General features: G+C 39.1%; 1 protein-coding gene across 5 annotated transcripts in view; it reads right to left on the bottom strand.

Moving 5' to 3' along the window:
* Positions 1-582: 582 nt before the first annotated feature.
* Positions 583-16,510, bottom strand: part of RAD50 (RAD50 double strand break repair protein) — an 82,403-nt gene continuing 66,475 nt past the window's right edge. For 4 of the 5 annotated variants that reach the window (XM_030571999.1, XM_030571998.1, XM_030572000.1 and 1 more), the window contains 6 exons: positions 16,273-16,400; positions 14,732-14,956; positions 7,667-7,752; positions 7,034-7,176; positions 1,907-2,040; positions 583-1,089 (listed from right to left, as the gene is read on the bottom strand). In XM_030571999.1, coding sequence (XP_030427859.1) covers positions 903-1,089; positions 1,907-2,040; positions 7,034-7,176; positions 7,667-7,752; positions 14,732-14,956; positions 16,273-16,400 — 903 coding nt within the window. In that variant the 3' untranslated portion in view covers positions 583-902. Of the gene's footprint in view, positions 1,090-1,906; positions 2,041-7,033; positions 7,177-7,666; positions 7,753-13,655; positions 13,765-14,731; positions 14,957-16,272; positions 16,401-16,510 lie in introns of those variants that run through there. The other variant, XR_004001539.1, reaches the window with a different exon arrangement.

Raw genomic sequence — 16,510 nt, 5'->3', positions numbered from 1 at the left:
GTAACTTGAGCTGAATGTCCCTGACATGCAGATTCTGGAGAAAAACACACCTACATACCAAACACCTGTCCAGGATGTGGCTCTCTCCAGGCAGAAGAGTAACAGGTTGTATCAATCACTGAGGGGAATGAGTCCATCACAGGATAGGCAGGATTTGAACTCTGATGGTTTAGAGTCAACCATGTTGGCATACAGAAGCTTGCCCTGCTGTTCAAGTGTGTGTGTGTGTGTGTGTGTGTGTGTGTGTGTGTGTCCCTCCCCCCCGCCCCCATTCCCCTACTGGGGAGGAATGGGGGACATCCAATCAAAGAAAACATGGAAGAAGGGTGAACATAAAATTTCGTCTTCAATTTAACTGAAAAAAGACAGGTTTGAAGCTCTGAAAAGTAGAAGGTGGGAGACTTGTTGGGTTCCATCTCGCTACCATAGGCAGTTAGAAGGAACTGAGGGATGGTGGGACACTCTACCCCTTATGTGGCACAGGGCACATATACATCCCTAACAGACACTGCTATTTAAAAGAATCTGACCTTGCATGCATGAGATGTGTGCACCTTCAGTGGAATCCATGCTGACACATACTCGAAGAACATGACTTTATTTATATTTTTAAAGCACCAGGTACATTTATAGTGCTATCTAAGCATTTTGTAATAATTCAAAATCCTCCATATTTTTGTATTTATATTTAAAACAAGCATATCAAGAAATGCATATCTTTTAGATATTTTTGAAGATGCAGAGTTTAACAATACAATAGTTTGATACTACTTAACTAGAATTTAAACATTAAGCTATATTATTTTTCAGTGTCAGAAAATATAGTTCCTTTTTTCATATCCAATATCTTAATTTTTGCTGTGTCACTGAGTCATCCTACAATACAAAATTATCTGAAAGTTCTAATGAGCATAGGATCCTAAGGAACTGACACTGCACTTCACAATTTCAGAACATTGGTCAATATTCTTCTTTATCCTGTAGAATTTCTCCACATATTCAGAACGGCCCAAAAGCTCCACAAAATCTTCATCATGTGTTATGACAAGAAGCTGAAAGTTGTGCTGTTGTGAGCGGCTTTTTATTATCCTATGAAAGAGATGAAGTTTAGGACATTTTTATGGAAGTTGCGTGCTAACTTTACGTAACTTGCAAATACACAAAAAACTCTAAAACAACATTAATGTAATATTCTAATCAATATTGTATTCAATAAAAAAGGTATCTTCCTAATTATTATCTCTTCACATTTTCTTATATGTGAAAAATTAAATTAAAAATGGTTAACTACTTGGGCAAAAACAGGAATGTATTGGAAACAAATGCAGGCTCTCCTTCTGTCAGCTAATTTATCTGCCCATTAGTAAAATGCTTCAAAGTTCATACTCTTAGGCTCTGAGTATCAAAGATGTAGTGAACTCTTAGCAAAGATAAAAGAATAAAGAGCTGTGACCCATATTAACTGCATGACTGAAAAGCTCTTCACTGTTGCTGTGGTAGCCCTAATGTGGATGCACCAAGACAAGGAGCATAAACTGTCAAACAATCTAACAGCTAATGTTCATGTTACTTCTTTGCTATGTGTAAAATGAAAAAACTGATATTGTGCTTCTCTTCCCTTCCCTTCCCAATAAAGCAGCAGGAATCTAAAGCTCTTCCTGCCCAAAATACAGTAAGAGACGTACAGAATTAGCAAGCCATTGGGCAAAATGAATTCTAACCAGTGGCAAAACTACTGTAAATGCTGGACCCGATTCTGTTCTCACTTAAAACTGTATATGTCAATGAAGACACAGTAGTGTAAATCCAAATCTATTTATAACAAAGAATCCACCTTTCTCAAGTCTATTAAAACTCAGAAGATATCCATCCCAAAAGACTCCCAATGAAAGCCAAAGTCACTTACTCCACCAGAGCATGTGCAAGAGACTCAATGTTCTCTCGATCAAGATTGGTGGTAGGCTCATCCAGTGCAAGAATGCCACAGTTGAGACAGAATGTTTCTGCCAGAGCAAGACGAATAATGAGGGAAGCAAGCACCTGAAAGAAAATAAAAACTCACTCTTCAGTATGTGATTACAAAGCACCAATGTATATAACTGTTCAATTTATAACACCAAGGACTTGGCTACACTTGCAAGTTAGAGCACATTAAGTCATCCCTGGCCGCCCAAACTCCTGAGGTGTCCACACTGGCAAGGTACAAAGAGTGCTTGGACTCTATGGCTGGAGCACCCCTGGTAATCCATCTCCATGAGAAGCATAATGCTTGCCGTGCCCTGGCTGGAGCACCGCGGCACCAGTGTGGACACCCTGGTCTATTAATGCACTCTGATTGGCCTCCAGAAGTGTCCCACAATGCCTGTTCTAGCCACTCTGGTCATCACTTTGAACTCTACTGCGCTGCCGTCAGACCTGCCCTTTAAATTCTCTGGGAATTTTGAAATTCCCCTTCCTGTTTGCTAAGCAAGGTGTGGAGTGCTCTCAATGCATCCTTCCAGGTAACCATGCCTCCACACGCCAGGCAATCCCCAGTATGGAGCAACGGTGAGGTGCTAGACCTTATCAGAGTTTGAGGGGAGGAAGCTGTCCAGTCCCAGCTGCGCTACAGCCGTAGGAATTACGATACCTTCAGGCAGATATCAAGGGACATGATGGAAAGGGGCCATGACCACGACGCACAGCAGTGCAGGGTTAAAGTGAAGGAGCTGCGGAATGCCTACCACAAAGCAAGGGGGGCAAAACGCAGCTCCGATGCTGCCCCCATGACCTGCTGTTTCTACAAAGAACTGGATGCGATACTTGGGGGCGACTCCACTTCCACTCCAAAGACTACCATGGACATTTCAGAGACTGTAGCAGCACAGAGTTCAACAAGGCAGGAGGAGGAAAGCAGGAGCGAGGGTGTTGAGGAGGAGGGGGACAGCCTGGCATCCCTAGATGCATGCAGCCAGGAGCTCTTTTCAAGCCAGGAGGAAGGCAGCCAGTCGCAATGCATGGTGCTTGGGAAAGAACAGCAGAGGAGGTGCCCGGTAAGTGGCTTTTATTTTGGGAAGGTAGTTGTTCGGTGTGGGCTTTTGGGGCTAGGAGAGTTGCAGAGTTAGGGCTGCATGCATGCCTAGATGTGCATTAGGGCATTGATGTGCTCTCTCACATCGCAGTCATCTCTTCAAAGGTTTCATGCAGAAACTGGGCAATCCGCTTGCACAGGTTCCTTGGCAGAGCTACTGTGCTCCTTGTCCCAGTAAGACTAACATGTCCTGCCACTGTGCCGTGATGGGCGGGGGAACCATTGCTGCACACAGGAAAGCTGTATAAGGGCCAGGGCGGAAGCTGCATAGTAGAAGACGACCCTTCCTTGCTTCCCAGGTCACCCTCAGCAGCGAGATATCCTGCAGGACGAACTCATCCTGTGGAAAATGTGTGGACAGTATTCATTATGGAGGCCCCCAGCAGCTGTTGGCTTTCCCCAAGGCACAGAACCCCAGAGAACAGTACGGCCATGAAACAATCAGTCCTGCTCACCCCTGTGCTTACTCACCATTTTGGGGCTCCTGTGGGTTATGTGCACTTGCTTTGGGGCGGGCAATTTCTGCTACTGTGTACACTGTACTTGTCTTTAAGTACACCCTAATCATTGCTCTGTCTGGTGTGAACAATGCTGTCTCTGTTAAGTGTTGCATTTTGGCTTTACAGACGCAACTTTGAGATCCCAGCCATCCTTGTTATCAATGGCCGAAAGACTTCAAAGAAACTTTGAGATTTTGAGGCTGAAAGACTTCACAGCATCCACGAACAAGCAAAGAGGACCTGCTGCATGACTTCATGCAGCAATCCCTTAATGAAAATCAAAAAAAGTGCAGGAGTGGCAGGAGACTAAAAGAAGGCTTCGCCAGCAGAATGCAGATCGCCGGCACCAAACCACGGAGCGGCTGCTAAGCATCATAAAGTGCCAAGTGGAATCGATACAGGCGCTTGTAGCAATGAAGACAGAGCACATCCATGCCTGCTGCCCCCTACAGCCCTCGTCCCAAAACTCTTTTCCTTGTGCTCCCATGTCACAGCCAACTAGGGTGACCTGATTTTTTAGGGGCAGTCCTGATTTTTGAGTTTTTTTCTGATATAGGCTCTTATTACCCCCACCCTCATCCCAATTTTTCACAGTTGCTATCTGGTCACCCTACCACCAATTCACTTTCTCCAGCATCTGGGTTCTTATCACCACCAGCTGCCTTCAACACCTGTAAATTCAGCACCCAACCCTGCAAACTACGACTCTTACCCAATGCACTCAACCCCCATCACCATGCATTTTAGCCAGCCTGAAGTGCAGCACTCACTGCACGGCACTCCAGACAGGAAGGCTGAGTATGATAATAGGACATATGCAAATCTGTGATTGTACCATTCCCCAACCTGCCATCTTCCCTCCTTCTACACAGTAAAGGGCATGACACACCTGTCTGTTTCCCAAGCAGTTGTGGTTCTTTTCAATAAATGATTTTTTGGCTCTGAAAACATTCTTTACTGCATTAAGCAAAAGATACTGTAGCCCAGGAAAGCAACAGACACTGCAAATCAATGCATCATACGTAGCGAACACAGATGCCTACAAGCACTGGCTGTCAACATCAAATTACTCCCTCAAGGCATCCCTAATCCTTACAGTCCCACGCTGGGTGCCTGTAATAGCCCTGATTCTCTGTCTGTTCAAATTTGGCCTGCAGGTGTTGAAGCTCTGAGGTCCATGCCTGAGTGAAGCTTTCACCCTTCCCTTCACAAATGTTATAGAGGCTACAGCATGCAGCTATAACCGTGGAGATGTTGTAATCGGCCACGTCCAGCTTCACATACAGACAGTACCAGTGGCCCTTTAAATAGCCAAAAGCACATGCAACAATCATTCTGCACCGACTCAGCCTGTTGCTGAATCGCTCCTTGCTGCTGTCAAGGCTCCTTGTGTAGGGTTTCATGAGCCACGGCATTAGAGGGTAAGCGGGGTCTCCAAGGATCACAGTGGGCATTTCAACTTCCCCTACAGTGATCTCCTGGTCTGGGAAGAAAGTCCCGGCTTGCAGCTTCCTGAACAGGCCCGGGTTTTGAAAGATGCATGCGTCATGCACCTTTCTGGAACAGCCTGCATTAATGTCCCTGAAACACTCACAGTGATCCACAAGCCCTGCAAACTTGCATCAACACAATTCCCATGGTTGACTTTCCTACTCCAAACTCTTTAGTGACTGATCAGTAGCTGTCTGGAATTGCCAGCTTCCAGATTGTAATAGCCACCCGCTTCTCCACTGGCAAGACAGCTCTCAGTCTTGCGTCCTTGTGCCTCAGGGTGGGAGCAAGCTCATCACATAATCCCATGAAAGTGGCTTTCCTCATCTGAAAGTTCTGCAGCCACTGCTCGTCATCCCAGACTTGCATGAGGATGTGATCCCACCACTCAGTGTTTGTTTCCCGAGCCCAAATGCGGCGTTCCACTGTGGTGAGCATGTCTGTGAATGCCACAAGCAAGCTCGTGTCATATGCGTTACATGAGTCGACATCATCGTCTGACTCATCACTGTCACTTTATAGCTGAAGGAGTAACTCGACTGCAATTTGTGACATGCTGGCAAGACCCATCAGCATATTCCTCACAAGTTCAGGATCCATTCCCGCAGACCAAAAAGGGAAGACAAAACGCTCAATACAAGAAATGTTGAAAGATGGCACCAAATGTGGATGCGAAGCGATGCATCATGGGGCACTGGGGCATGACTCAGAATGCCCGGCCTCCGCCCCCTTCCCTAGAATCAGAAGAGGTGCTCTGTGGGATAGCTGCCCATAATGCACCGCTCCCAGTGCCACAGCAAGTGCCGCAAATGTGGCCACACCACTGCACTTGCAGGTAACAGTGTGAACACATGGCAGCGCTTTCCCTGCTGTGGTCTCCAAGGGCTGGTTTAACTCACAGCGCTCTACATCTGCAAGTGTAGCCATGCCCCAAGAAAAAGAAGCAGCAGGCTTTAGAGTTAAAAGGCAACATGCTAGATGTTTGTAAATGTCTATTAACAGATCCATTCACTGTTAACAGACAGAACTAAATGAAAAAAATCTAATTTAAATTAAACAATTAATTCAAAAAAATCTATGCTAAAACAATGTTGTGAAGGTTGGAAGGTGGAATACTTAAAACTTAGGAAATAACAGAATTAAGTACGTCTCAGGAACCTTAATTCCGCATCTGTGTAAGAATGCATTACGATATAGTCTTTAATTAGGTGATCACATTTATTTTGATCCATTCTCACACCTTTTGACACTGGATGGTTGAGATTTATGTGCAAATCTTAGTGGACCCGGCCCCTTTTTGGGTTACTGAACCACTAATTGTTTTTCTAAAGTTGAGACACTTGAATTGCCACTACTCAGGCTAATACTACGTTACTAAGCCTGACTGATTAGGTTCTCATGTGACCTTATGACAAGCAAAAATTATAAACACATCATGGGAACTGTAGCAGGGGTATAACTCTAGTAAAGGATACTTTTCAGTGACCATATATGCAGGCATATTTCCTGATGAACTAGTTCTCAGAAAACGACTAAGAAGAAATCTCTCATTCACTGTCATTTACAAACGGCTCTCATGGACCATCCTAAGCTACTGCAACAGTATTTTTGTTTTATCTTTACACTGCTGTCTGGCAAATGTCTTAGATTTTCCTCAAAAGATAATGTGTGCAATTTTTATTAAAAAAAAAAAAGAATAGAATTGCTTTCAGCAAGAGATTAATTTGAGAGCATTTCCCACACCAGGGTGATAACACCGTATGCATCTATTCATAGAATATCCTTTCAACGCATCAGTGCCATGGAGCAGCTAGACATATTTTGCATCACTCATTTTAATTTGGGGGCCATTTTTTCCTTTCCTTATCTTCACTTCTAAAGATCCAGAGTATGCCTATTCTCCCAATCCGCCAAACCTCTCACAGACTTCTTGTCCCTCGAATGTGTATTTAAATAAAATGCTGTAACATACCTTTTGCCCAGCACTGCATCTCCCTCGCATGTCCAGAGCGGTATCCCCTTTTATCATTACTACTCTATAATTGTAGCTCCTCCTTTTATCAGACGCTGAAACATTTTCATCTGCATCAGAACGAATTTCTATATATTCAATATCTAATATGGGAAGAAAATGCAATTTCATTATAAAAACATGTTTTAAACAATGGATTGAGACAGTGAGGTGATAAAATGTGCAATAGTTAAACAAAGCTGGGAAAGGAGAGACAGTGTTACTGTAGGCAATATAATTATACAAACAATATTCAGAACACTTGTGCCAACAGATTAATTTTTGACATTGGTAGTTAATGTATCCAAATAGGTAAAAACTAAAGAAGAGTGCTTAATTGGCACAAGTTTTTTTTTGGAAGGATGTCTGAACTTTGGAAAACATGGGAAGAGAATGAATCACTTCTGGTTAAACCAAATCATGGTTAACCACATAATTCTTTATTATTACCACAATCTGCTCACATTTTAAAGGGGGACAGATGCAGATTTTGAAGAATGGCACTTTCTCTAATTTGAGATCTTAGCTTTTTACAATTTTGAGTACACAGCACCTGGAGAGACTGATAAACTGAAACTACAAAAAATAATGTACCTTGCCCTCTGTAGGTGCTTCGCCAAAGATCACGAATGATTTTGTTGATTTCTTCCATTTTCATGCTGTGAAATGTCATTATTGCTCTAAGAAAGGGGGGAGGGGAAACAGTCCATTTACTTTGGGTGTAACTGTGTACTGCAGCTGACTGCAAGCTCCTTGGAGCAAGCACCACTTTTCCTTCTATGTCTTCTAAGCAAACAGTTGGTACTCAAACGCTCTTTAAAATAGCAATGTATAGTGGTGAGTGTAGTAGAAATATCTATACAACAAATACATTAAAAATAAGTAAATATTCCCTCTCTTACGCACCCTTTTTATTTTTTTAATGTTAACATATTTTCATCTTGAGAGATGTTGGAGCAATAGAAACAAAATTCTTTGTCTGCTCTTCTTAGGGCTTGTCTACATGGCACTTTACTGCATGACAATCCAGGATGTAAATCTATAGCGCAACAGCTTGCCACGCAGCAGTACACTAAGCCACCACATTCCGGGACTTTTACTGCGCTGTGGCTATGTTTGCGTGAGACGGTACCACATAGCAAACTAGTAATACTGTAGCTTCACACCTTCACTTGAAGCACAGTAACTTCCTATGTAGGCAAACTCTTAGATGTGCAATCATTCACTGAAGAACAGGGTTACGAACTTGTAATGTAATCAGAATTCACATGTAAAATCTGCATTTCAAATCTTTACAAAAAATGTAAAGTTTCCTCAAACCTGCAGTGAATAGGAAGCAATTATGATTAAGTTACATCAGGGTTAGTAAGTTATGTTTAGGATTACAGTGGCAAAAACAAATTCGAAGTTATGGGTCCACCACACTTTTTAAAAAAAAATCACAGTGAACTTTCACAAAAATGACACCTGTCTCAGATTCTGAAAGTTATGAACTGTAGACTTAGGCCCTGATCCTGGAAACACTTATGCTGGTGACTATCTTTACATATGTAAGTATCCTCACTGACTCCAATATATGAAGTTACTCAGGTGCATACATGTTTGCAGAAATGGTCTTTCCTGGTTTCTCCTTCAGAAAAATGAGATCACAACTTTCATAAACAGAGATTTGAAAGAAACTTTCTATTCTAAATTTCTAGTTATATTACCTTTTGGTTATAGTGCTTGATGTCTGTCATTCTGGCAGACACACCATGTCTGCAGCTCAGATTCTTAGAGGGGTAGCTTTTTAAAAAGGATGGTGCTAATTACAATTTAATTAAACAGAAAAACTTTTCTGTTCTTTTCATATGTTGCTAATATTTAATTTTTATTATTAAAGGAACAGAATGTTGACAATACAAAAAAAAAAGCATTGCCTTTCACCTTTATGACTGATTCTATATTATGGTTTAGATTTTCAAAGAAGTTCAGGGAATTTAGCTTTCATTTAAAAAGAACAGAGATGTGTGGCTAAGTATCCTGGACTTTGAAAATCTCAATCAATATTTTTAAATACACCTCTACCTCGATATAACACTGTCCTTGGGAGCCAAAAAGTCTTACTGCATTATAGGTGAAACCACGTTATATTGAACTTGATTGGATCTGCCGGAGTGTGCAGCCCTGCCCCCCCGGAGTGCCTCTTTACCGCGTTATATCCAAATTTGTGTGGTGTTATAACGGGGTAGAGGTGTATTCTTATGCACTGATTTGCAAACTTAGGCAATACTTAGGCACAACAGGAAGGCACAGGGATATCATCAAGGATGGTGGCCTTAGAAACTTCCAGAAAGACTTCTTAGCCTGTCTTGCTTCACAGGCACACATATGCATGTGACAGAGTGTGCAGATACATGTTGTCACACCTCCTGCCTCATTCTATCCATTTATTCCACGTACTGAAATTTGCCAGAGTCCTACTTTTGATGCACTCAGAGAAATTTTATATATTTTGACAGCTTGCTATATACAAAAACAAAGCAGACTAGCAGAGTGGGGAATGACACCATGTGCAAACAGAATGGTATTTTAAGTCACATTTAGGGATCTGTCAGTCTTGCAAGTGAATCTTGTAATAATTTTGTCTTCCTTCACTAAAAATGTCCATCTTTTTCAAATTTAAAAGCAAAAAATTTCTTCATTTTTAAAAACACAAATAAAATAGAATCCGTTTAGAAGTGAATAAGATCTGACAAGAGACTAATGAACATCATGTAACTTACCACAATCAAAGAACATTTGAAGCTTGGGCTACATTTGGTATGCACTGTAGAGTTTAAAATTTTGGCTCAGTCACTAGGCAAGCTTGTAGGTACTGACTACAGTGGAATGAACAAACAACCCTATACCAGTACATGATGGTTGGTTCACCATCCCTGCCTCTTAGCCAAGCCAAAGTGTATATTAAAAACTACAAAAACATGCAAATTAAAATAAATATGAAAACATGGTTGCTATAGAAACAAAAAAACGTTAACTCAGTCATCTCCTTTTATTTTGACAAATTCTCATTCTTTTGGACAAGACTGGAAAATCGCAAATGTTAGGGAGGCTAGAAGAATATTTAAAACTGGATAGATACGTGATTGTTTTGGCTTCTCTCTCGTAAGGATGGAGAAGCAAACCTTGGCAAACCTCTAAAAAAAAAGGTTAAATTTAGATATATATTTCATACATTCATAAATGTTAAGGCCATGTTGGACCATTATGATAATCTAGTCTGATGTTACTAGTAAGGCTATGAAATGCCTAGACGTTTAAACAGCAGGAAATGGAAGAGGTAATATCTGAACTCCTCATCTTTTGGCTCCCAGAGCACTGAACCTTTACCTAAACTAAACAGTATATTTAATGTACAATCTCTTATAAATGCTAATAATTTTCCTCACAGAGAAAAGTTGTAGTCCAATACTTCCCTCTGGCAACTCTTTTGAGCAAACAACAGTCTTTTGTGTCAAGCATTTCTTAATTCACATTATTATTTATTTTTTTCTTATCTTTGTGTTGTCTTACAGTATATTTTAAAACCTGAAGTAATTTAAGAGATTTTGCAAGTATCTATCTATCTAGGTGTTTTATATTGTTGCCCATCAGCATAGTATCCGAGTACCTACAAAGTAAAATGAATGGCAAAAGCAAAGTCGCTAGCAGATTTAATGTAATCTCTGGCATGGTTCCCTTTTCAAGGTAAAACCTCTGCTTGGAGTAGGTGGGTGGGTTTTTTCCTTTGGTTTTTTAGATATTATTGTGGGTAGGAGTTTATTGGGGGGGAAGGGAATGTTAGATTAGTGAGCATTATTCTTATGGTGGGAAGGCTTTTGTATTAATAGTCAAAAAGGATAAAAAATAAACTTAGGTCTCTGGTTGACATGTATATAGAAAGGTGTGCTCTTTTTCTCCTTTCTAACTAGAAAAAGGAAAGTTTTTGCCCCTTTAATATTTTGAAGGGGTTAGGCTCGAAAAGTCAACTCAGGCACTCACTCTGCAGTCAAGAAGTTAAGTCAATAACACGTTGGGCTTTGAAGGTTGCAAGTACTGAGGGGAGATGGAGTAGTATCTTCTTGATTACAAAGTGGAGGGGACTCTTCCCTCCCTTCTGACTCTACCAAGAATACTGTTTCAATCACTTGGAAATAAATTCCACCCACCTTGTCCTACAGTAGTAAAACTGACATAAGGATTTTATTGATCCTATATTTTATTTTAATCATCCATCTATTAATATCAAACATAGGTTTTTTTATGTTGAATCATCTCTCTTTTTGACATGAACCAAGACCTGCAAGAAGTTAGCACTGAGTGAAAGATGCATTTTTGACTTGACCTTTAAAACAGAAAGCAGTGCTCAACCTGGTGTTTTACTATAATATCAGATAAGAACATGGAAATAGAAGTAGATTGTTGGCTCACGTCATTTACATGAAAGTTTCTTTTTTCCTTTTTTAAACCGGGGCAATAAAATGCACTATTTAAAAAAATATATTTTTCCCACCTGTCCATCAAGAGGAACCTTCTCTCTCCACCTCTTGTTGGGATATACAAAATTCCCAATGCCATTAAAAAGGAATTGTTAAGCATGAATGAAGGAAAAAAACTTCAAAACACTCTCAAGGACTTAGGAATTTGTTATTCATAAATATTTATTACCAATCTTTAAATTTCAAAACAATAAAACTATATAAAGAAGAATTAACCTCACAGTGAAACCTTGACAGCACAAAAGTGCATACAAAATGTTGGTTTTCCCAGCCTACATGTAGAGATTTCAAACTCTCATTAGAGGCAACATTTCTTCTCACTGATTATTGTAGATTACCAATAAGTGATGTTTATCTGTTTTTTCTTGAAATTACATGACTGGATTTCCTGTACTGCCTTAAACAGACACACAATAGAATCTACACTATGCAAGTGAGTTCTGAACTCTAAAAGGGGAATTCCTGGAGAGCACATCCATTTAGGTTGACAGGTTAAAATTTAGTGTGCAAGGTTGCACACTACATTTCAACACTCACTATTTAATGAATTTTGGAGAAGCTTACAGTGGAATATTAACAAATCTTTAATTGAAAATTTTTTAGTAATAAAATTACTTCTATTATACAAATTTAGCATTCTGAAAAAAACTACATTAAAGAAAGTACACTTTCACTGAAAATCAACCTTTGAACACTGCAGAAAAACAGAAGGTAAGATGTACTGAAAGCAACTGTAATAAATTTAAATTTTAATCCTTGTTCATCACAATCTATAAGCATCTCTGGTTAAGTCATTATCAATGGAGGACTAATGTTTATATGTCTGCAGTGCATCAATAAAAGACTATTATGATTGTGATAATTTACTATAATATGTTAAGTAGCATGCCATCAGACCCAAACTGTGCTGTCTCTCTAAATCTTTGTAAAATACGAAAGACACTAAAGAATATTTGTTGTAGTTTAAATTCCATCGTAAAACAAACATGTAGAATACTTTTACTGATGAAAAATTGTATGCCTAGCAGAAAGAACAACTAATTTATTGCTTTTAAAAAAATTATGGAGGAAAAACTGTCCCCAACAGCTTACTTTATCTTTACCATTCATCTAACACAGACCCTGGGCATGAAGCCATCAGCCCTTAGGAAACTCCAACTACTACAGAATGCTTCATCACATCTCTTCAGAAGTATGGACTACCACAAGCATATGTAACCTGTTCTCCACTCTCTATGCTGGTTTCTCATATAATATCAATACAAAGTTCTCAATCCTTATCTGTAAGGTGCTCAGTAGCCTAGACCAGCTGAACATATAGAAAAGATTAACTAAGGCTTTGGAATGAAGAATGTGGTCAACAGTTCTGCTTCTTGGGGACAATGGAGCATTATATCAGAAGGGAAAGATCTGTGCAAGAGAAAAGTCTTTCTTGAGGTGGTCAGTCTGAGACTAGAATGAGCTTCCACAGGAAGTAAGGACCATCACAAAGCCCATCACATTCTACTCTGAGGAACACTTGTTCAATCTTTTCTTCTCTAACAGAAAACATTAAAAAAACCTCAAAACCCTGCAAGTCAAAACACTACACTGCACACACATTTCTCCACTTGATATGAGAGTTAAAGAGAGCAAACCACTTGTGACAACTGCTAATCATATTGCTTAGTGCTAAGATATTATGGTAATGAGGGTAGTACAGGAACTTCTATAGAAAAGAAGAGAAAAATGAGTTTGGTATCCAAATACCTAAATAGATTCCACCACGCTCATCACTGTTATTTTAGACTTTTTGTCTTTTGGGACTATATGAGAGAAAAACTGCAGAAAGAAATTCCTGATTATCTGTAAGACAGAGTTATACCTTGTGTATCTTTACTTAGTCAAGAGTTTACCTCCACGCCCAAAAAACTGGGAGGCATGCCAATGATCAGAGGGAGTGATAAGAAAATGAAAACTATGTGTGACTCCCCTCACATAGTTTCCTAAATATTCCTTTATGTGGGAAAGGATCCATAGAAGAACAGGACAATCTGTATGGCGACCCTGTGTTTCCATATCACCTTTGGATCCCTCCTCTGGTTTCCAGACAACTGTGCTGCTTGGGTTTCCTCTGCCAGCAGCTGCCCTGGAGAACCCCATGAAAGAGGGTTTCATAGCATGGAGAGGATTCTACACAAAAGGCCAAAAGAATGATCCTGTGTTACCATTAAAGTTCATTCACTGGACAGTTTTGCTGAGTATAACTATATGAATCTTCTCCCATACCTCCTAACTTGTACATCTAGACCCAAATAGTTTCTCCAAAGAACTGGGAATGAAATGGGTTTGAGAGGGTTAGGAAGACAATTTTGTTACTGATTTATGATTTAACTGGTTCAGTTGTATTGCATACATGAAAATGGAGTGGATGACATGATGACAGATATACCTTAACTTCTGGGAACATTTTTATGGTTCCAATCTTGTGCAATGTGCTGAATTATTTTCTTCATTAATAAAATTTGTTTTAAGAAAATGCAGCCATCTTCATCCTATCTTCTAGATATAAAGAAGTTCTGGTTGCAAGTTTTCAGGATAAATATTATAGAACCATTTTAAAAAAAATACCCCACATTTCTATAGGAACTTTAAACTTAAATAACTGATTTTATATCAGGGAAAGAATCATGGTATTTTTCAAGAATTTTTAAGAAATAATTTACTATTTTGAATTTATGCTAGAAAGCTTGAAATTGAAAGCTGTTTCCATATCAAAACTCCTCCCTTTCCAGTAGTGTTCACCCAATGGTTTGTAATGTTGTTCCTAAGTGCTGGGCTATTATATGAATAATTTATTTTTATAACACTGATGAATTTGCTTTGATCAAAACCTAACCAATTTTTACCCAGTCAACCTTGGGCTTGACAATATCTTTTTAAAATTATATCTTGGGAGAAAAGAATATTGATCAGACTTTTTTTCCCCAATAGCTACACATGATAAGTCAGTTTTAGTGGCATAGTTTTCACTGCAAAAGATAATATTGCATTTCAAAAATTATTTTAGTTTTAGGCTCAAAAAGAGAGGTGTGTGATGTTACTAAATGTAAAACAGTCTCTAAACATTTAGGGTGCTTCGTCATATTAAAATACTCACTTATCAAGTGCCTTGTAGTACATGTCTAGGTCCCTGTTTACCAGCTCTGTTGTTCTCATAACAATCATCATTTCTCTGTACTTTTCCTCAGCATCTTTGAACTGAGATTCTCGAAGCTCTTTCTTAAACCGAATGATCTCTTCCTCAAATCCACGCTGCCGACCTAATGCCAAACTGTGATTTCTTTTCAAATCCTCTATTTTCTCCTCCAGACGTTGTCTTTCACTGTCAAGTAAAAGAAGAATCAAAGTATATAAACTGTTCTGCATTTAAAGCTTTATACACAAAGAAGTCTTTAAAAAACAGTCTTACTTCCCTATTTATGCCAGAAAGTAACACTTTGTATACAAACTTAAGCACTAGAAATGAATCCACCAGGTCTAAAGTATGTTTTATTGGTCTGAAAGTTGGAGGCATACTATGGAAGTATATTTACTATTGGCAAAAAGTGAAAAAATAGTTTTCATAAAATTTGTTTACGGAACAAACTTAAAGCCACTATCTAATTAAGAGAAAACAAATTACCAAAGTTGGAGGCTGGAATGCTAGAAATATATAAAATAACTAGTCTGATATTAGGGACCTAATTATTCATGCTGCTGCTCAGCAACAAGATTATTATTTTGAATCCAAGGGATGAATACCAAAATTGCTGAAATAAATGGAAGATCTGCCATGGGGTTTAATACAAACGGGATTGAGCATGAAAAAAAGACATGAAGACAAGATAGTCTAGTTTGGAGAAGAGAATTAATTCCCCACACATTGTTTGGAATTATGAGGGAAAAATCACTGAAACCATTCAATGTGCAGCAACAAGAAAGAGGGCAAAGAGACTCTCCCAGCTACATTTTTTAAAATTCAGCAATCATACATGTCATCTTAAATTTCATATTACAAAACTATCAGAAAAGATATACTGCTCATAAAATATTAAGCTGTATTAGATGTGGTACATAAAAAAATAAAAGTGATAATATTGTTATTTTATAATTCTATCTGAAACGCTACTTGCAGGATTGGTTGCCACAGTAGTCACAAAGTATATAAAATTACACTGGGGTTTGATCCTGCGAACAGAGACGTGAGTGACTACTCGCATGAGGAGTCCCACCAACATCAAATGGACTCATGCACATGCGTAACGTCACTCATGTAAGAAGTGTTTGTAGGATTGGACCTTTGGAGGTTTTGTAAAGCAGCAGCCTTCAAAACTATGGTTTCTGGAATATTTGCTGATCAAAATAACAAAAATGTGCATGCCTTCCTCTTAATTCCCACTACTAAATGACACACAAGAAGACAGGAAAATATTTAAGGTTCTTTTAATTAGCATCACCTTTTAATTTAAGCAATTGTCTTACGCTATAGTTGCCACAGGGATTTAACACAAGCATGAACTTGGAGGGGAAGTGGTCTGTGCGAGTGAAAGGAAAGGTGGTCTATGAAACAATTCTCTGTTAAGATGTGGTCAACTTCTTGAAAACTCCTGCTTAACATTTAAGAAGTTATTTTTTTTAAAAAAGGAAAGGTAACCCTACTTTTTCAGTTGTGGAACTTTCATTTCCCCCATCTCCTTCAAATGTTGTTTTCGTTCTTCTTCAACTTCTTTTAGGTCTTCATTTCTTTTTCTTAATGTAAGGTTATCCTCTAGCCATCTTTCCTGGATCTAAAGACAAATAAAGTCAAGCAGTTTAATAGACTAATGCACTTTTTGAATTCCACATGTTTTTACAAAATTACATAACTTTCCACATCTAAATGAAAGCTTTTGATTAT

The sequence above is a fragment of the Gopherus evgoodei genome, chromosome 8 (assembly GCF_007399415.2).
Source record: "Gopherus evgoodei ecotype Sinaloan lineage chromosome 8, rGopEvg1_v1.p, whole genome shotgun sequence".
Classification (NCBI taxonomy): domain Eukaryota; kingdom Metazoa; phylum Chordata; order Testudines; family Testudinidae; genus Gopherus; species Gopherus evgoodei.
This window is presented reverse-complemented; position numbering and strand designations above follow the sequence as displayed.